Here is a 20,788-nt window from a genome sequence, read left to right on the forward strand (position 1 = left end):
GGTATCCTTTTCATGAAAAATTTTAATTAAGTTTCCACAAATTGGGCTAAAGAGTCTTAAAGACAGGAAGAAAGTAACATCAACAAGAGCATTTCAGACAAATGGCCAGGATACTTTCCTGATGATTTTTCAGAACAAAAAAAAAAAAAATTATTTGGGGCAAAATTATTTTTTCCTTACAAAAAATTTAAATTTTGTGAAAGTAATTTTTCTCGCATGGAAAGATCATTCTAAAGGAATTTTCCTCACTGCTTCTATTGTCTAGTGTCTCATTTGGAGTACAATTGAAACCAATCTGGATATTGATTAATTCATGCTAGGTGCTAGGTACTTCATGCTAGGAACTAAAAAATCAGTTCCTCAGTTCTGGAATGTACAGTTATATTTCTCTGCAGTTACTGTATGCTTGATTCAAGCTCAGTCCTGTTTTTCATTATTTTATCCTAATCAATTAAAAAATATGAGGCTGCTTCAGATGACCTCTGTGTGTGTCTTTCAGAAATAATAAAGCTATACTATGTGTTCCTAGGCAGGATAGCTTTTCCTTACAGCCACAAGAAAGATTACAGTTTGAGGGCTACAGTCTGCTTTCCTTCAGAAAATAGCGCATTATTTACTCACTCAAGTAAGAGCAGATTCTGGTCTTTCTATCCTGTGCTGTCCCTCTCATATTTGCTAGGCATCAAAGAACAAGATATAAAAAACTTAGGGTCCAGATTTTTTACCTGTTACACACACAAAAAAAACTTCTATTAATCACAACAGAAAACATTTCTAATCTAAAATTTGGGACCATTGTGAGATGTCCTCTGTTCCAGTTCTGGAATATTTGTCTCTGAACTATTCTGCTCAGTAAAAAAAGTAGTTCCCTGTCTATCATGGTATATCTCTAATAAATATTAAACTGTCTGTCAGGGATTACCAGGAAGTGAAGGACCCACAGGCAAGCGTGGTTTGGATGGCTGCAATGGCTCAAGAGGAGATCCAGGATTCCCAGGCGAAAATGGATACATTGGACCAAGAGGTCCTTATGTATGTTAGAAGAATTTTTACTATCTCTTGATAATGTATATCTGCATTTTCCCTCCAAGATAACAGGTCTTAAAATGAAAGGAGTTTTAGACTATGGCACTAGTTTTATGGCTGTGAGTGCTTGGGTTCATCTGCTGTGCTAGGATATTTTCTATACTGCACCATGAAGTTCCAGACACCTTCCATTCTTCCTAAGGCTAATAGGAATGAAGAACACTTTGTAGCTTGCCAGATTAAGTCCAAACTTGAATGTGAAATAAGTTTTTATCCTTAAAGTATATTTGTCTAACTTGAGAGTTAAATTCTGCTTTGTTTCCCTAACACATAACCATACCAAAGCCAATACCATTTTAAGGAAGTATAATTGAGAAGGAATAGCTTGAAAACATTGTACCATTTGTCACTATTGGAAAAATCTTGAAAACCTTAATAGTAGGGATATATCCGAGAGGACTCAGCAGTCGGTGAAAGTTTCAGCAAGTCTAAATTCTGTAACAGTTGAAGATTTTCAGTGGTAGATCACACAAGTCTATCAACAGATCTCCTCCAAACTTATGGTCTTACAACTGTAAGTGGCCATGTACCACTTCTTATGCATATCTGCTCATGACTGCTGTGTGCACACCCAGTCTTGCCTGGGTGTTTATCCATACACATAGAGATCTTTTTAGTTAAAATGTTTAAAATTAGCACTTTAATATTGTTCACTTTTCCTGTTAAAATGGGAAACATTTTAAAATTGTTTAAATATTTAGGCTAGCAATACCTTACTAATAAAGATAAAAACACAAAGTCATATCAGTAAATGATATAAATTGCTGTAGCTCTAAAGAAATTGTTCTGAACATATCTAGTCCCTAGTCTTTGACTCTTTACAGAAACAGGTTTTAGTTCTGGATGATTAATAGCTCATTAGTTGGTTTAGGAGCTTCCCTAAAATTTTCTAAACAAAACAAAACAAAAAAAAACAACTGCAGTTTAAATGAAAGTCAGATGTGTTTACTGGGAGCTAAATAACATGCTGATTTAGCCCTAGGCAATCAAAAAATGTGCAAAGGGTGAGATAGTGAGAAGAAATTACCAAAATATAGTAAATAAAAAACCCATGTATTTCCAGTCTTGGACCTGTAATAGATACTGTCAAACTCACAACCTGATAAAGAACTTGATAATAACCTGATGTGTTACATCTCTCAGAAGGTAACCCATTACCCTCTGAAATGGTAAAATGGCTTCTGCTCACTTTTTCTCACTTATTGCGGCTTTTGAAATGAAGTTTGCCTTTAACTAAAGTAGCCAAGGGACATAAAAGGAAAATGAGACACTGAACAAATTATAGCATAAATCCTCCAATTCCAGGAGCATGCTCTTTGGCAGGCCTAGAAAAGTGTTTGCAACTCAAAAAGGAATGGAGACACAATAGGCATGTAACCTTGGATATCCACACTGAAATTCCAATGCAAATTAATTTGGCTACCCAGAAAAGCAAGACATAGTAACCGTATTTGCTTGGTGTACAAGAATGTCATTCCAACCTCTCTATGCAAATTGCCTGTTTTTAAATCAATTTGTTGCACCAAGTACCAGCTTGACTATATATTACAGCTAACATTTTATTTCCTACTTATTGTCTCTTATAATTTTATGGAACGCTGCATATGTATTTGTCAGCTTTACTTCTGTTATCTTTTAGGATCTGTACATTTACCTCACCAATAACTTGGAAAAGAAAAGGGTTTCTATTTGTAAGTCTTTACTTAAGTCATGTAGAAGGTAACAAACTGAATCTAATAAAGAAGTTTTATTATGGAAGAGATGAGATGTAAAATGCATTTAGAAACATGAGTTAAATAATGCAGAGACAAACATAGCTTTTCATGTGTTTAATGTGTTCCTAAGCATCTATTGTTTGACCTGTAATCTGTATCCAGTCTACTGTAGATATATGCAGCTGCAGGCAGCTGTAACTCTTCTCTTTTTTGTAGCATTTGTACACTTTGTAGCATGTAGGGGTAAGGACTTTACCTATTTTATTCTGATTCAGGATTTAAACAGCCACCATAAATATCAGAAACCAATACAGTTTTAAAGTGGTTAAATTCTATGAATAACAGTAACCAGTTTATCGAAGTCAATAGCTAATTGGTTATAGACTCCAATTAATTATACCCAGGACACTTGGATTTCTTGTGAGAAAACTTCAGAAGTAATGCCTATATATATCTGTTCCTTACATATATATGTATCATGCTCGTAATAGTGAATTAAGCATGAAAATAAAATTTTGCAAAAGCAATCATCATTCCTGCTAAGTCAGACTGAGGTTTGGAGGGTGCTAGGATAGGCTAAGTTATGTGAAGATTCCACTCCAAGTAGCATGGAAACTTAATTTTATGAAAAACAGGGCCTTTAGGCATTGGATTTACTTTTTGTGTAGACTGTAAGACATATTTACTAGTGTCTGGAAATGTTGAATGTTATGCATGTAAAGCAGTCCATGCTTTCAGGTTTTTAACCTGAAACCTGTGTGCAGAATCACTGTAGCTGCTTCTAAATCATGGCATGAACTTTTGGAGAAGCAAAGTGCATAATACATAAAGCCACTGACCCAGTGAAATAAAAGACAGCAATATTGATAGAAAAGCAAGGTTTGGAAAGACTCTAAAATACTGACGCACCCAAGAGCTAAGGAAGCCATAACAGAGCAGGAGTCCAAAAGCTGGGAGGAGCTGTTTTGCTCACCAGTAAGAAGGTAATTTTACATTTAAGGGTCTTGTTGGACAAAAGAACTGCAAAATGCTAATACAGTGATAGTGATTCTTATGGATTACCTAGTGACGTATGGACACCAGAAAAACACAGCCAAGGGAATTATCGATGAATTTATGGTATCAAAAAGTGGAGCATAATGTTTTACAAGACTTTTTTTTTTTACTTTAAAGGGGTATCCAGGGCAAAAAGGAGAAAAAGGAAATTCAGTGTATGTTTCCCATTTTGGAAGAGGACCTCCAGTGAGTATATAATTACAAAAAATACGTGTATATATGTATATATATCTTAAAGAAAAAAATGTATGGCACATTTAATTGTTCTCAGAAATCCTAACTGTTTAATAAAGCTTGCTGTAAACAAAATTAAATGCAAATATACAACTAGAACAGATAACTTGAGATCTTAAAAGCTATAAAGCTAGAAGATTCCCACAACAATTAAAAGTCAAAGCTTGTGATACTTCATTTGCTAAATGACTGTCATTACAGGGAGACAGAGGTGATCCTGGACCTCCTGGCATGCCAGTAAGTACAATCAGCAGGTTCTGTACATGCTTTTTGAATGTAATAAAGCAATACTGGGGTTTCTCCCTGTCTTTTTTAAATTACAAAATATTCTGGAATAGAGTCTAACAAAAATTCAGTTCCTATAGATTGCCCCCATGGCCAGTTCATACTTACTCAAAGGAGCGGAAATGGACCTTGCCCCCTACTGCATTGTGGTTTGGGCCCAGGCACTGGCAGTGCATTGAGCAGCTGTTACCCCAAAATACTGTGACATCTTCAAAAGTATCTTTTGGGTCTTCCAAGAACATGTAGCACACTACCACATTTTGGCCATAAAAATATGTCGGAGGGAGGAGAGAGGATTTAATATGCTTGCTGAGCTCTTACAGACTCACACTCTTATGGCTCTGGGATCCTCTTTTTAGGCCCTTCAGAAAAGTATTAATTGATGAGCTGTATCAAGTCCCCCCACGCTAGGACAGTTGCTAACAAGGTATTCTTTCAATCCATTGATATTATGTAATTGTGCATTGCCCAGTATCTCTACAATATCATCCAGAAACTAGTGCAGAGCTGCTCTAGTGACAGTTATGTTTCAGGTGTGGTATAAACTTCAGGTCAAGGATACGTGGGTGGAATGCAGTCAGTAGCCAGTAGACTGAGTCCAGGTGATGCAGGCATTTTAGGGAGACTGTCTTTGTGAAGAAAAGGATAAGCCATGAGTATTTTCACAAACAAGCCTTTTGCCATCTTTTTCAGGGACCTAGAGGATCAAGAGGTACAACAGGCCCCTCTGGATACCCAGGCCAACCAGGCTTGCCTGTAAGATCACCACGGTTATATAGCCTTGTATTTTCAGAATATGCATGAATCTAGTCTACTGCTTTTAGAGCTTGCCTTAGTGTCAATTAAGACAGTGTGAATTCAAGCCTAGACATCATTTCTGAGGCAGCTGATAAAAAGAGAGGTTTTACCTTACCTTGTGAGTTTGGAAGTATGGGAATTGGAGCATACATTGTTTCTTCCCATGCCTGTGTGAATGCATTTGATCCTAGCAGTCTATGGTCATAGAGGAATGCTGGTAGTGTGCTCTCCTTTATTCCCTTTCCCCAAGGCCACCTTGTGGGAGACGGGAAAGGGGGGAAGCCAGAGTTCAGCCCTTTTGAAAGCAGCAACCAGGTGAGGTAAATTGCGATTTGGGAGGGGTACACCCCAAGAGGAGATTCTTACCCTCTGTGATGCCATCAGGTAGGTATAATTTGCAAAGCAAAGCTCTCTTTTTCTGTGAGACATACTAACTTCTCTGCACTTTCTTTTAAAGGGTGCTCCAGGTTTCCCAGGTTTGCCAGGTGAACAGGTAGGCAACTATTTTTCCTGAGGTTCCTGAAATGCATTGATCTATACAGATATCTGAAATGTCTCTTATGGCTGTTATCCATTTTTCTCAAAGAAATTTCTTAATTAAGTTCTAATATCAGCATTTTCTGATTACCTTCAAACTGCATATGTTTTTTGTCAACTAGGGAAATCCAGGCATTGGAGTGGATGGACAAAAGGGGGAACAGGTAAGAATACAAAAATTATTAAAGCTGTCCTTGCTCTAGAATTAGAAGCACAACCTAAGAAAAAAAGTTCCATTTATTGAAGATCCCTCAAACAGAAATGCAAGCTCAAGTTTTTGTTGATTTGGACACATACAGATGTGTGAGTTCTGTGTGTGTCTTTAGACTTTCTGACCTTGCAGTGATGCTGTAAGAACAGGACAAGCACATAGTAATATTTCCTCTACCAGTCCCACCTGTTAGCATATTCAGGACTTCCAACACCAAAGTGGAATATTTGATTTTTCTTTCATGAATTGGTCCAATCACTTTTTGGAATCCATATAGGTTTCTAACATGCATAACTTTCCATAGAAAATCTTATCTTTACATTCATGAAGCCATGTGCTCAAAGGCTTCAGGCTGGAATATGAGTGATTGTATGGAAAGCAAAGAAACTTGACAATCTTGCAACTTTCTCCATAGCAGGCTCAGAGCAGGAGCCATGACTTCAGAGCTCTCATTTATTTCCTTAACTATAATGTTATTTTTAGTAAGGGGGGGAGAATAGAAGGGGATAAAGACTTTCAGTCATGCTCATCTGGGAAGAATGTAGCTTATAGACCTCAGTATAAACACTGATTTATCTACAGGTGTCAGCACATGTTCAGTGAGTAAAGAAATACATAGTTCTGTAGTACAGTAGGGATATGTGCTAAGTCTCCCTGAACAGACCATTTATTTCTGTTGTTCCTCTGACTTCTGCAGGGTGATGTTGGACTTCCTGGGCCACCAGGGTCACCACTGTTAATTGGACCTCCTGGAGCTCAGCTGTTCAAAGGAGAAAAGGTGTTAATCTCTATTTGCATTTAACAGTGCTCAACTTGGCAAATACAATCCTGTGATACAATTTTTGCAAGGATGGCATAAACAGGACATACCTTTCTGTAATAAACCATCAACTTCAGTAGAAATCCCGTTCAGCACCCTTCCTACAGGCGTTCAGGAGAGCTGTAGCTCATTACCTGAGAGATGCCTGTTTTAGCAAAGTAAGGAGACACTGCCCTTACTTTGGTTTTCTTCACTTTTTATCACTAGCAAATCATAATGTTTCAGGCATCTCACATGAAGCTGGTTACTCTGGTATTGAATCTCTTGTGGCTCTTCTCGTAGTTCTAACACTGTTTTTTAGATCTTTGGCATTTGTTCTATTTGAATTTTTTTCAATGTAATGTTTTGAACTATCTGCTCTAACCCTTCTAGCCTGCTTTTCTAAAATGAAAAATAGGTGTGATTCTGTTGTAGATTTTTAATGCAAGATCCTGTTATTTACCGTACTTCTTCAATGACATACCTCCTGTAGCCACAGTTACAGGACTTCATTGGTCAAAATAGATTCGCACTACCACCCCTGTTTTTAAGTCTTGGATCATTCTTCATTGTATGCCCTAAAACACTGGAATACTTGTTAAAGAAGAACAGAAGGTACCAAAATTACCTGATGGAGCCTTGCATTGGAGTCTCTACAGTTCTGAAGTCTGATTTGCTCACACACACAAATGAAAAGATGAATCTGGCGTGGCCAGCCCTTCAGCCTCAACTCAGGGAACTAGGAATTTCACATGTTGGATCTTAGCTTTTGATCATGCACATGGTTATTATGTACAGCTATGAACCTGTGGGGGAGAGGTGAAGGACCACAAGAACCTTTATGAACTCCCTATGTTCCTGCTGAATGTGACATGCCAGCCATACATCTCATTCACACTGGGGCTGTACCGCACAAGCTTAGATGCAGTGAATACTTGCATCAAACCAGATAGAGCAACAAACAAAATATAACTACTGTCATGCGTGTTTGTAGAAACAAAGCTCCAGTTAGCACATTTCTGGATGTGAAAGATAAAAGTCTCACTGCAGAGTGGCTGTGCTGGTTAGGCAGTGTTAACAGAAATAAAAGTCAGTACATATTTATTTTTCCTATTTTCCTGTGCCTAGTACACCTACAGGAACAGGCCCCATGCTTAACAAAGTACCATTTTAATAGCTGTAATTCAGAACAGGACTTTAAAAAGTTAAATGACGCATAGGCATGTTGTGCATATTAAAATATACTTAGAAGCTTTCCCTGTATACTTAGGGCCAAAAAGGACTTCCTGGGATGACCGGATACAGAGGACCACATGGACCCAAAGTAAGTAATGTGAATTTTTTTACATGGTGCTGGCAAAGTTCTGTTAACTTCTATGGTTATTAAGTTAATCTTTTAAAGCACAAGGTGTTGTAAGAAATAATAGCACTTGTGTTACAAAATTTAATCACCACCTAAATCAATGTGAAAGCAAAAATGTTTCAAAACCCTTTGGAAAAATCTTTCCAAATCTGTCCTATTTGATACCTGCCTATCAAATGTTGCCTGGTGGTGAAAGGTCAGTGTCATTTCCAGCTGGAAAAGTCATCCAGTTAAAAGTTAGCCCAGTCATGTAAGTGACTAGGATAGTGAAGAAAATAAATGCACAGATTATTCTTTCTCGGGAAGAGAAATAGAGAAGATAGCAAACTTAACTTTTATGGGATCTTAATGGGACATATTAGGGTGCATAAGTATGTTAGGGAGAGACTTTTAACTTCATGGATTCTGGGTATCCTCAAGAGTAGCAGAGGCAGAGCCACCTGTTTGGAGAGAGAGAGAGAGAGAGGTGCTATTTGCCGTCTCATCTGGCCTTTCTTTTCTTCTCTCAGCATAATTCATTTACAAGTTGGTCTGCCAGGAAGGAGATCTTTGATGCTGAGTAGAAGCAGCCACAGAGGTGATTTTGGAGTCTTCATTTCTGATAAATTTTGGTGGGAAAAATCCACAGACAGGAAACTACCAGATCTCAGAGAAACAGAAGATAATTGGGCACAAAAGAACAAGGCTAGTTAATCTATGTTAAACACTTAACTTTGCAGGCAGAAGACAAGAAGCAAGGAGCCTGAACATCACATTTCTAAGTCTAGCACTTTTTCAAGAGGTCATTTTCCTTCATAAATTAATGGACCACTATTATTCAGCCCTGGGAAAGGTGACAAACCTTTCATTTAAGTTTTACTTTGAAAAAGAGGGGTCCATCTAGATCACAGTATACTCACCAGTTGCAACCAGTAACTGAGAAAGTGCCTGATGTGGCCCAAAAGGTCACAGACTCGGAGCTTAAAAAAATCCAAACTGCTGAAGATCCATTAAGCTAGGAGAAAAGATCTAGCAAGTTTATGTTCCTTGAATAACTAAAGCTATAACTGAATAATTGAAGCAGTGCTATATGAAATAAACCCCAATGATTGACCCTAACAAGTGAAACAAGTTCTATTAACCTAATATATACATAACCTAATAAACATGCACATAAAATAAAGTTTATGACAGCACTTCACCAAGCAGTTTGTTTAAACAAAGTGTTTTGAATGCTCCAGGGTGTATCTGGGCGAGGAGAAAAGGGTGAAAAAGGTATTCCTGGATTCCCTGGAGTGCGGGTAAGAAAGCTGCAGAATAAATTATTTCACAAAGTCACTATAATTATTCTAGCAAATATTTGGCAGTTAGTTTAAATATGCATTTCAAAAGAAGATTTTAAGTTGTTTTTTTTTTAAAAAAAAAAAAAAAATCTGTCTTACTTTCTATATAGAGTATTTACATATGTCTTGCCCAGGAAGTCACCCTGTCCCAGACTTAAACATAAACTCATAGGTATTTTCTGTCCTTGGAAAGACAACAAATCTGGGGGCTTATCCAATAAATATTTAGTATTGCACAAAGCTACTGTGCAGTAGCACAGTACTAACACACTAATTTTAATGTATTTGGTACACAGCAGTGGCAAGTGTTTGCAGCAGCTTCCACTTGATTTGCATAACAGCGCTCGCATGGAGCAATATGACTGTTGTTATGCTTGGTACAATATAATAAAAATTTAAGTGAAGACTTCTTGGCTATAGTTCAAATTCATGCCCATCTCTCATATAAAGTATTTGTAAAATAGTTGCAAGTGCTAGCTACTGGGAAATATTATGCCAAGTAGTAATTATCTACGGAATATTAAGTGTTCAGGAATTCTGAATAGGCCATTTTGAATAAGCTTTCACTGTTTTAGTTTTCAATCTCCTTGCTTTTATCAGGGTAGTCCTGGTTCTTACGGACCCGCAGGTTTTCCTGGAATAAAGGTAAGAAATAAAGTCCAAGCAGCTCTGTGAGCAGTGGGATCAGTGAGGTCTGATTTCCTATGGATTTGTGCAGTTTTGGAATTCCTTGATACTTGGTAGCTCATACAGCATTCCCTTATTTTTCCTCTGCTACCTGTTGCCACTAAAATTGTATGAACTCCTTGTCCTTGGGACATCTGCCCTCTCCAAAATTGGGCTGAAATTGGCAATGGGATCCAAAGTTGTGAGCAAGAGGGATAGCCAGTGGGACATGCAGATAGCATGATAGAAAAATTACGTGGTATGGCAAGTTTTGTCACTTTATCTTATGTATATATTTTGTTTGCCTTTCTGGCTCATGAAATTTTAGTTTTGCTGTTAAGTCTGTGAAATGTTAGTTATGAACTTAGAACATCTTACTGGATTAAAGCACAGCAGATATAAGTAGGTCTTGCCTTTTTTCCTGTCTCTTCTCCCGAGCTCATTTCCAAATCTAGTTAAGGTAATGGTCACACTATTCATATATCACATAAATGTACAGATATTTGCTTCTGGAATTATTCTCCAGGTGACTGTTATCTGCAAAATTACTTTTTACTCTGTTTTTTACCATTGTCAGCTCAAAGAGCTTGAATACTGGATAAATGAATACATTAATAGATCATAAAAGGACAGGAGAAACTGATATGCAGCTGCTTTCCACGCAGTAATAGTTTAAGAGGGTCATTCAGCAGGCAGCAAGCCAATTTCAGCTATATTAAACAGAAGCAGTCTATTAGAGTCTGCTACTATGTATTCCAGCTAGTTCTGTGCTCCAGCTGCATTGGAACCACTGACCACTATCTAAAATAACCTGGTGATAGATAAAAAGATGCGTTTTGTTTTGTTTTTTTACTGAAGAGATTCTATGAAACATACTATCTGTTGTACAAATTCAGTTAATTTCTCTGAGACAAACTGTGACTGTTACTATAACATGCCAGTGTGACTGGCATATTGATTTTTGTTCAACGTTAATTATATTAATGTATTAAGAGATTTACCCAAAGATATTTATGTAATCTTTTCCAGGGAGAACCAGGAGCTGCTGGTTTTCCCGGACAAGTTGGCTATCCAGGCATAAAGGTAAAAAGAACAAAAACACATACACATATGTATCTATATATATGTTAATGGTTCCTCCCAAATGTACTTGCCTATCAGATCATAGCCTTTTCTATATTCATAATTACTTTTAAGATTTACTGTTTTCATGATAGTCTTAGTTACTTAGTACAGTAGTGGTAAATAACTGTAGAAGTAAACTTTCCTGCTTGGGGAGTACGATGAGAGGGGGAACTCCACAGTGCTGACCACAGGAGTTGGTGAATCCCTTTTGCCAACAGTTACCCTGAGTTCATGTAGTCATAGTTGGAAAAAGAAGAAGTCCATGGATGTTCATTTTTCTGCCATTTGCCTATTGTCAGCTTTATAACAATGCAGGATCATTCAGATGCTAATTAGATGGAAACATTGCATGTCTCATTCAATAACAGAAAGATCATTGCAGTCCATTATCCCCCAAAACTGGAATCAAACCCTGAGTGGTGTGTTGTTAATAAATACTCACCCTGATTTGCATATTACTTTAGTTGAGGGCATTATTAACAAATATGAGACAACACATGGAGAAGGAATTATCACACTGTATAGGCAGAACCAGTGTTCAGTCTCTGTTCCTTAGCCCACAGCTTCAGAAGCCATCAATTAACACTGCAAAGAGTAAGCAGAGAATAATTAATTGTCGGTAGGTAATGCTAGGGAAAAGTCTGAATGTCTGCATTAAAGATTCAGGAAGATGACATTACATTTGTTCATGCATGGAGCAAAAGAAAGAATCACGTATGGACCCAACTGAAAAAAATTCAGGTTAACTCATGCAGGATTCAGAAAGATGACAGGTACATTGCCATTCTGCTTGAAAAACAACTGGATAAATCAGATTAGTCCTGAAAAGTGCAGATCTAATCAGTCCAGTGAAAACTTAGTAAGTACTAAGCAGCCACGTGGAGATGGTCATAAATCTAAAAGCTTAAGGACGGAGATCCTCAAAGAGCACCATTAGAATCTGCCACTTCAGGAGGTATCAGGAACTGAACTTTTTTACCTTGGCTCATTGACTCTTCAGTTCTTTCTTGTTTTCTGGTTGTGTCATTTTAAAATTAGCATGCAAATCAATCATGACTGGGACCGCATCCATCTACATATACAATAGTACATATCTTTATTGTTACTTTCATGATCATTAATTTTAAATCTCAAAATACTTTGTAACTTTATCAGAGGAGGAAAAATCTTGGGGTTTACTTTTGCTTTCTTTCTTGTCACATAGAAATCTCTTTTATATCATTAGGGAAGACAAATTTACATTCCTGTTTAAAATAGCCAAAGAGTATACACAATTGTGTTATTGCATTTAACAAGATACAGTTAGAGGAAAAACTTCCTGGCGTCTGTTAAAAGGCAATCAGCAACAGCTCCAGTACTGTTCAAATATTACAGAGATACCAATATTTTAAAAAAGCCCCCAGACAGAGGCATGGACTCCTTGCTTTTATTCATAAAAGCGGATATCCAGTTTTACAGTCCCAGTTCTCATCTCTGTCCTAGAGGGCCCTGAATTCCAGTCTCAGGAATGCTATCTCACCAAGCAGTTCCCAGATCCACATTTTTGGGTTCTCAGTTCCCATTTAGTGTAAAGGGCTGGGCTGATTCCTAATCTACACCAAAGCAAAAAGTCTAATGCTGTTTGCCACATAAAAAACTTTCCTAAAGCCAATTTCACTTGCAATCCTAACTATCAGCATCCAAGCTAATTTAGAAGTCTTCCAAGCAGAAGTGATTTTCCTTGCCATTAATAGACACTTTGTTTCCCTGATGCAGATGTGCTGAACTTTTTATAAGAACTAAGAGTATCTCTTACCATTGATATCTATCAAACTGTGAAATCTCTTTCCTTAGTGCTTATCTGTCATCATAAAAGTAATTTCCTATTTCTTTTATACAATTTTAAGACAAACAATTACATCTTATTTGTAAATCAAAGCATTTCAATTAAATATGGTACTGATTTTACTGTAATTGACTCAATTTTACAATACATGAATGAAATCAGACACAGCAATCGTAAGTTCTGAAAAGTCAGATAGATGTGTGAGATAGGTATATTACTGTTTAATCACTGGTAAAGATTATTTTAAATCTCTTTGTCTTTTTAAATGTTATGAAGTGTCAACATTGAGTTTCTCAGGTGATTTGGATTTGTCACATCCTTGTGCCCCCACTACTGTTGAAATTTTCAGTTACATGCAAATTGCATATTTGTATCTATCCATGAACTTTATTGTTGGATTTTTACAGGGGGATCCTGGAGAAGAAGGGCCCCCAGGTCCTCCTGGAATTGTTGGAACTCCACTGTTTCCTATAAAAGGTTATAGCTAGTTTTAACTACTCTTTCTGCTGTGTAAAGTGTTTAGGACCTATTTTGCTAAGGTGTTTGAAAGTGATCACTAGGGATTTACCAGGGATTCTAAAACATTGTCTCCCCAGTTGCCATTCTGCATTTCATTTGTGTCTCAGTGATCTTACTGGAGCTATGTTAGACATACACATTTCAGATTAAACATTTGCTTTAAAGATTTTTATGCATATAGTCACAGCTAGAACTGTCAGACTGTCTCTAGTTATTGGATCTGAGCATATTTAGATATGTAAAAAAAGCCCGTGCTATGTAATGGTCTACAAATAAGCAAGCCAGGCTTCCCATTGTATTTTAGAGTTCTTATTTTCAGAATTGCCACAACACACAGATTTTAGACTTCCATTAAGCCTGCTATTGCATAGCAGCAGTGAAATCCTGGTTGCTCAGAAATTTGTGGAAAGCCCTGACACTGGTTCAAACAGGATTTTGTCATTGAGTTCCACTGCTTTTAAAAGCTATTTTGGGTTAATATGAGTTCCAGCTATTACCATTGTATTTCAGTGTGTCATTAAGTGCTGCAAACAAAGGAAAATGAAAGCCCTTGAAGTTTAATAAGCCATTGTTTCCCCCTTTCTTCCTCAAACATGATGTTTTTGTCCTCTTTAGAAATCTAATCTGGACAGATTTGTGGAAGTTACTGGGTTTACCCAGAATTTCTTGTGCTATAGCATATGTGTGTGATAGTGTGAGATACTTTGTGCAGCCTTACCTCTAGAATTCCTGGACAGTCAGAGCATCTGTTCCATGATTGCACAACACATCCAGAAGAACCAATGCTTTTGGGGAAGTGTTGAAGTAACTGCAAGCATGTTTTGCAGCCTGCACACACACAGGAAGTCCTATGATTCCTAGAAGCAATAAGTTTGCTATGTGTGTATAAAAAGGCAGATGCACACTGCCTTTCTTGGTTCTCTGCAAAAAAAAAAAAATGCATCAACACACACTAGTTCTACTGTAGCATTGTATTATCATTCATTAATACATTTCATAACTTTAATGCTTTAGAGTAGGCATTTCCAAATATTCTTTGCCTGGCTAGCCCTGGCAGCTGCAGCTGCAGCTGTTGATACCATCAATAAATACCGGCTGGTACTATCTCACACTCTTGCAGGAGGGAACCATACTTCCTTCTCTTCCTCCCTCAACCACACATCATCTTTACCCCACGCATCTGTAAATAGTGCACCCAACAGAATGCCTCTTAATCTCCTTGCCTTCCTACCACACCCTCAGAGAGGATTTTAAATTCTACCTCCCTTATCCACATCTTTATCACCTCATTGGTGATAATGCTGTGTCGAAGTTCTTATTTCACAGCAGGAAGCAGTAGGGAGCAGCCGAGCACGCTGCCTGCAATGTGTTTGTGTTGGCATCTCACAATCAGGTAATCTCTGTTGTAAGAGGACTATAAAGAACTTCCCATATAGTGTATTTCTAGTGCAACAAATGTGGATCCTGAACATAGAAGTTATTTACAACACAACTCCAGTTTAGCAGAACCTCCCCATTGGACAAGGACTCAGTCCCAAACCAGTTAAATTTGTTTTCCATTGGCCTCAGTGTGTTTTTAGCTCAGACAGCAAAAGACTTAACCCCACGCTTAATTTTAATATCTCAAGTAGCATTTAAAGTTCAAAGCATTAAAGTCATGTGCATGGTGTGTGAATGGATATTGAGGTATTGAGGTATTTCTACACTTTTCAGAAAAACAGGGTTTTTTAGCAGGATTTTGTGAGAGCAGCATCATTATCAATATTTTGCTTTTCCAATTTGATCAAACTCTTTACATCTGATTCAAGTTTTCTTTATCACTAAGTAATTAAAAAAGTATTTTTACTTGTTATTGCACTGTTCAAAATACACATTTTAAAGTTAGGATCATTTCAACTAGGATGATCCTGAAATGACCTCCTGGAGTGCCTTCTCAAGTGTGTGTAACATCAGATGCATGTTTATGGGAAATGCTAAATGTATTTGTTTGGGCAAACACTTCTTTCGGTGCTTTGAAATATGTAGCACTAAGATACTACTTCTACTGAGTGACAAAGATTTAAAACTGTGTCCATGAAATGGGCAGTAATCCTTAGATAAGCAACCAAATCCTCCCACCTTAAAATTAGACTGTTACACATTTAAAGCTGTTTCATAAAGACTAAAGAGAAGTTACTGTATTTTACTTTTGTGTAGTTCCTGAACTATAATTTCAGTTGCAGTTTAATTTAGATCTAAGCCATAGATTGCATCAGATGTTACATTCACATATTTTAAAATTCTGTGTAGGTCTGCAGGGAGATCCTGGATTTCCGGGTCCCATTGGTGATATGGGGTCAATTGGACCACCTGGCCCTGCAGGCCCGCTCGGAAGACCAGGAGATGATGGAACAAGTAAGAGACGTAGGGATTAAAATGTGAACTATATACCAGTAGGAGATATGGCAATTTAAAAAAAAAAACAAAAAACAAAAAAAAAACAAACAAAAAACAACAACAAAAAAAACCGCTCTGTATTCTAGTTTGATGTGAGTCACCAACAGTAAGGATTTGGACTTCCCAGACAGTTCTATAAAAATGTTAGCTCAGCACTTAGTAGTAGCCAAAAAAGAATGAAGAAGCCCCAAATAGAACATTAGGAATTACTAAGAAAGGAACAAAAGACAAAACAGAATGCTGCTGTCCACTGTAAACCCATGGTAGGCCTGTATCTGGAGTGCTGTGTCCAGAAATGCTGTTCTCTGTCTCAAAAAGATATAAATGAGGGTGATGTGGATGATCAAAGGTGTGGACTTTGCTATATGTAAGGAACAAAAATGATTGGCTAGGGTGACTGGAAAAAAAGATAACGGGGAGGGGAAGGAGAGGTATTTGAATGTCCAAAGCAGGATCCTCCTTTTTCCTGGGAATTCTGGAGAACCTAAAAATTTAGAGGTCAAAACTAGACAGAAAAAGATGGATTTCAGAGGATTTTGGCCAGTTAAGCCTTTGTTACTGAAGCTCTTCTGCAGGACAGTTCTGAATAGCCTATAATTTCCTCCTTGCTATCTCGCAGTAATCCTTTTTATGATGCTGTATGGGCCATACATCATTATTTTCCTTACAGGTCTGCCTGGCCTGCCAGGAACAAGTGGGGCACCAGGACTGCAAGGTGTTCAAGGTGACCCTGGTTTCCCTGGAACAGGTGAATCAGTCCCAGGAAGACCGGGATTTCCTGGACCACCAGGATTACCAGGACAGCCAGGAAGACCAGGCTTACCTGGACTACCCAGTAGGTTCAGCAGCAACAGCAATTTGTACTGTGAGAACATCATTCTGCACATTGATAGACTCAAGAGTGCAATGAGAAAGCGCTAACAGAAATTTTTTTTCTTTCTCCACCACTTTTGATATAGATAAGTAGGATGTGTGATATAGAAAGCGTTTTTCCCGTTAATTGACTGTTAATGAGGTGTCAATATTTTCATAGTTTTCTGGGTGATTTAGACCCACAGACTAACACGTATGAAAAATGTCCCTTAAAAATACAGCACTTGAATTTAAAAACAGAGCAAATTGGAGAGAAGCCCAAATCAGCATCCCTTAGTAAAGAAACAAGAACCCTAAAATTCAACAGTGGGAAAGGGAAGAAAGAGTAGCAAAGAAAAAGTACTTTAGCCAGACTGACTTTTGTAGTATGATCTGTAAGCAATGACGTGTAAAGTATTTCATTAGATCTCTAGTTCTCATGTGAAGATGCCAAAATAAGGGAGAAGAGAACATGTGCATTAAGTCGTGGAAAGTGTAAGCCTGATTTATATTAGCTGTACAATTTCTGTTTCTTCAAAGGTGTAATTTGTACTGACAGAGGGATTCCTGGAGAACCTGGAGCAAAAGGTCAGACAGGCCTTCCAGGAAGAAAAGGTGAAAAAGGAGAGAAGGGTAAGTATGCCTGGATAGCAACATTTTAAATATGAGGCCTTTGCCAGACCTATCAGCACTTCAGGTCTAAATTTGCAAGCAGTTTATGGTAACTTAGAGAATCAGGCCTATCAAAAGGGGGAGTTAAATGGCCTGTTGGCATTGTGGCTCCTAAGTTAGTAGAGTCATTCTGATACAGCAGTTTCTCAACACTGTGAAAGGATACTGAAACACTTCACTTTTTTGAAGGCCATGACGAAATAAAACAGTCTGTGCACTACACATACAGAAAAGAAAAAGGCAGTGTTTTTAATTTTGCAACTGTTTGAATGTAGTTTTGCAACATTCACACAGGAAATCAAGGCCTCTGCTCATGTAGCCCTGGTCCTCCTGGTCCCCGTGGCATACAAGGACCTCCAGGTACTCAAGGAAAGAAAGGACAAATGGGATACCCTGGAAGACATGGAGAAAAGGGCAATCCAGGCTTATCTGGTGCAATGGGATCACCAGGGCTCCCTGTAAGTAGTTTTCATGAGCTTCAGTAAATAAATAACATCAATTCATCACTTGTACAGGAGATATTCGGGGGGGGTAGGAGGGGGAGACTGCCCTGAAAAACTCTCTCAAAGTTGCATCTGCTTCTCCTTATTGCACAGTTTTATAGTTTATTTATGATTTTCCTTGCAGCAGGGGGAAGAGTTTTATACTGAAGGACAGAATCCCATGCTGTATCTGTGGGGTGGTTGGGAGGCTTGGGAAGGCTGGTGTGTGTTCATTTTGTTTTGGTTTCAACTTGTTTTTACTTTTGGATTTGCATGCCTGCTGTTTTTCATAATAATATTGTTGACACACAGATTTCCTCACTGAAGATTTTTTTCCACTTATTTCAAAGAAAAGGATTTCCAGCAAAATGTTATTAAGACAAAGAAGTGCATGATGTCAGCAGGTCAAGATGGATTTTATGTCAGCATTCATCTGGGGGTGGCGGGGGATTTTAGTCAGACATTTAAAGCAATTTTTTTCCTTTTTTATAAATTACTTGAAATACTTAGAGCAGCATCCACAGTCTTAATTTCTTTGAGGAGGCAGTCCGAATATAGAGTCTCTCACTCCCACAGATTCTGAAAGGCAGTGTTATTTTTTCAGTTGTGTTTATCCCTTCACTGTTCACTATTACTTTATAATCTCCCGGTTTCAGTCACTACTCAGCCAATGTTTGTTCTCCACGATGACCTGCCACTAAAGGCAACACCTTGTCTCTTTATGATACATATATTAGCAACAAAGCTGAAATGGAATCAGGATTTTGCCCTTGATTTAATAGTCCTTGGAAAGAAAAGTTAGTATAACCATCAAAATAACGTCTTTTCAATTTGTGTAAATTGCTTCCTTGCAATATAATAATTTTGGTCAAAGTTTCTCAGGAATAGAAACTGAAGGAACTTTTGGTAAAAAAAGGTTTTGAGTATAAGAATCATTTCACATCTGCATACAGTCTTAATTTTCCCTACTACTAGTTCATTCCAGTCTTATCAAACCTGACATGCAGTTTTTCATAAATGCATTTACAAGGGGGGTGGGGGGGAAGGCCTTATAATAATATTTTAAAGGTACCTTTAGATCAGATGTATATTTCCAGTGCAATATGGGCTGTCAGCAGGATTAACATATCAAAGGAGATTTGAGCTCGAGACCTAGGTATTTCCTGGGTTGCTAACTTATTGGATGATGCTTGTTGCCTAACTCGCTGAAACTAGCTATTAATTCTGGAAACAGACATATTTTCTTTAATGTGCTTCATAAAGTATATCTTATTTCCCCCAGTGAGCAATAATTCAAAACCCCACTTAATCTAACTGCCTTTAGTATACATTTTAAGATGATTTATTGGACCTGCTATGATTTTGTCCCACTTCAGCATGCTCTGATCTGGCACATGGACTGTACATCCAGGATACTGCATACCAAATTGCTGCCAGATGGTGATTTTTGTTTTTTCCTGCATGTGAGAACAATGTCTTTGAATACATATGTAGCTATACCTCGTTTTATGATGATTGGTCCATTATGAGTTTTTTTTGATAGCAGAGCACTTTTTAACATGTTTAGAGGAACAGCTTATATTTTCCAAAACATTCACTTTCAAAAAAAAAAAAAAAAAAAGGTTTTGTAAGATTGAAGGAAGGAGCTGGAGGGGTACTGTCATTCTAGTTCCAGTGATTTCATTGTAAGCTTTCCATTTGTTTTTATTTTGCTTTTTCTTAAAATCCCATCTGAAAGTATGTTGAAAGTATGTTTTAGCCCGTCTGTTTCTGAAGGAATGCTTAAAGCCTGGTCCTGAACACTTAGGTACCTCTTAGATTACTTAAGTGAAAAACAGGAACAAAGTTATCAGGTTGGAGAGAAATAATTCACTTTGATGCAAGAGTGCTGTGGCCTAATGCATTTCGTATCTATGTACTTTTTCCATTTTTTTGCTCTCTTTTCTTCCCAGATATCTTATTTAGCTTTTTGAACATTAAATACTGGGCACTGCCAACTTGAAGATGTGGACATTTTAACAATTAGTCACTGCAAGTTTCAGATATACCACATTTTTCAGAAATCTCCTGCATATTTTATAATTGGCATGGTTTACAGTCACTCTATAAATTGCATTTTCTCTGCTTATTTCTTGGTGAAAGATTTTGAATAATAGAGGAAACTGCCTAAATAATGTCCCAGTTTTCCAGCCTTGGTGGGCTTTTGATTCTGTGTAAGTTTCATAGGGCAAAATGTATTTACCCATGTGTACTTTTGCAAGATCACTCTCACCAATCATGATGCATAAAACAGACTCCGCTTAGAGAACTAAGAACTAAGTCAGTGTAAAAATGTAAGAAAGTCCTTTTTTCCCCCCTCTAATCCTGTCAAGTCATGGACTCTTCTAATAATGCCAGGTACCAAACTAGATGTAGATCAGAATTTATATTCGCAGCTTTGTGGGCTTTAACTAAGCAGATAAGCATCACCTACCTACCGCCATGTTCATCTGGGGGAGGGCAGCCTCATTCAGCAATCATGATGCTCCAGTCACTTGCCTCAGTGGATTCTGGGTCACAGTCTGTAATAGGAAGAGTTTGTGAATTGTTTGTATCTTAATATTCTTGCATTTACAAGCTACAGCTCAACAAGGCCCAATTCTTTCCTGCATTACTTAATTTTATATAGTTGTATCTCTGTGCATTTGGCAGAGTTAGGCTGAAAAGACCAGGGTCCGTTCACACACATCTTTATAGATGTCAAAAGAGATAGTGTTTCTTTTTTTCACATATTACCTTAACTGGTCTAGTTTTAGAACCAATGCA

At 37.6% G+C, this 20,788-nt stretch overlaps 1 protein-coding gene and 1 long non-coding RNA gene across 5 annotated transcripts in view; one reads left to right on the top strand and one right to left on the bottom strand.

The window, feature by feature from the left end:
* COL4A4 (collagen type IV alpha 4 chain) overlaps nucleotides 1-20,788 on the top strand; it is a 77,300-nt gene that overhangs the window by 25,325 nt on the left and 31,187 nt on the right. For 3 of the 4 annotated variants that reach the window (XM_064516896.1, XM_064516898.1, XM_064516899.1), the window contains exons 7-22: nucleotides 916-1,032; nucleotides 3,975-4,043; nucleotides 4,293-4,328; nucleotides 5,070-5,132; nucleotides 5,632-5,667; nucleotides 5,834-5,875; nucleotides 6,620-6,700; nucleotides 7,992-8,045; nucleotides 9,305-9,364; nucleotides 10,007-10,051; nucleotides 11,102-11,155; nucleotides 13,430-13,499; nucleotides 15,831-15,935; nucleotides 16,648-16,812; nucleotides 17,370-17,462; nucleotides 17,796-17,959. In XM_064516896.1, coding sequence (XP_064372966.1) covers nucleotides 916-1,032; nucleotides 3,975-4,043; nucleotides 4,293-4,328; nucleotides 5,070-5,132; nucleotides 5,632-5,667; nucleotides 5,834-5,875; nucleotides 6,620-6,700; nucleotides 7,992-8,045; nucleotides 9,305-9,364; nucleotides 10,007-10,051; nucleotides 11,102-11,155; nucleotides 13,430-13,499; nucleotides 15,831-15,935; nucleotides 16,648-16,812; nucleotides 17,370-17,462; nucleotides 17,796-17,959 — 1,254 coding nt within the window. The remainder of the gene's footprint in view (nucleotides 1-915; nucleotides 1,033-3,974; nucleotides 4,044-4,292; nucleotides 4,329-5,069; nucleotides 5,133-5,631; nucleotides 5,668-5,833; nucleotides 5,876-6,619; nucleotides 6,701-7,991; nucleotides 8,046-9,304; nucleotides 9,365-10,006; nucleotides 10,052-11,101; nucleotides 11,156-13,429; nucleotides 13,500-15,830; nucleotides 15,936-16,647; nucleotides 16,813-17,369; nucleotides 17,463-17,795; nucleotides 17,960-20,788) is intronic. The other variant, XM_064516897.1, reaches the window with a different exon arrangement.
* LOC112988888 (uncharacterized) overlaps nucleotides 6,568-20,788 on the bottom strand; it is a 28,158-nt gene continuing 13,937 nt past the window's right edge. The window contains exons 6-10 of the long non-coding RNA XR_010390508.1: nucleotides 20,457-20,544; nucleotides 14,260-14,462; nucleotides 11,640-11,782; nucleotides 7,350-8,524; nucleotides 6,568-6,682 (exon numbers count right to left, since the gene is read on the bottom strand). This is a non-coding gene — a long non-coding RNA (uncharacterized LOC112988888). The remainder of the gene's footprint in view (nucleotides 6,683-7,349; nucleotides 8,525-11,639; nucleotides 11,783-14,259; nucleotides 14,463-20,456; nucleotides 20,545-20,788) is intronic.

Source organism: Dromaius novaehollandiae, chromosome 9 (assembly GCF_036370855.1).
Source record: "Dromaius novaehollandiae isolate bDroNov1 chromosome 9, bDroNov1.hap1, whole genome shotgun sequence".
Classification (NCBI taxonomy): Eukaryota; Metazoa; Chordata; class Aves; order Casuariiformes; family Dromaiidae; genus Dromaius; species Dromaius novaehollandiae.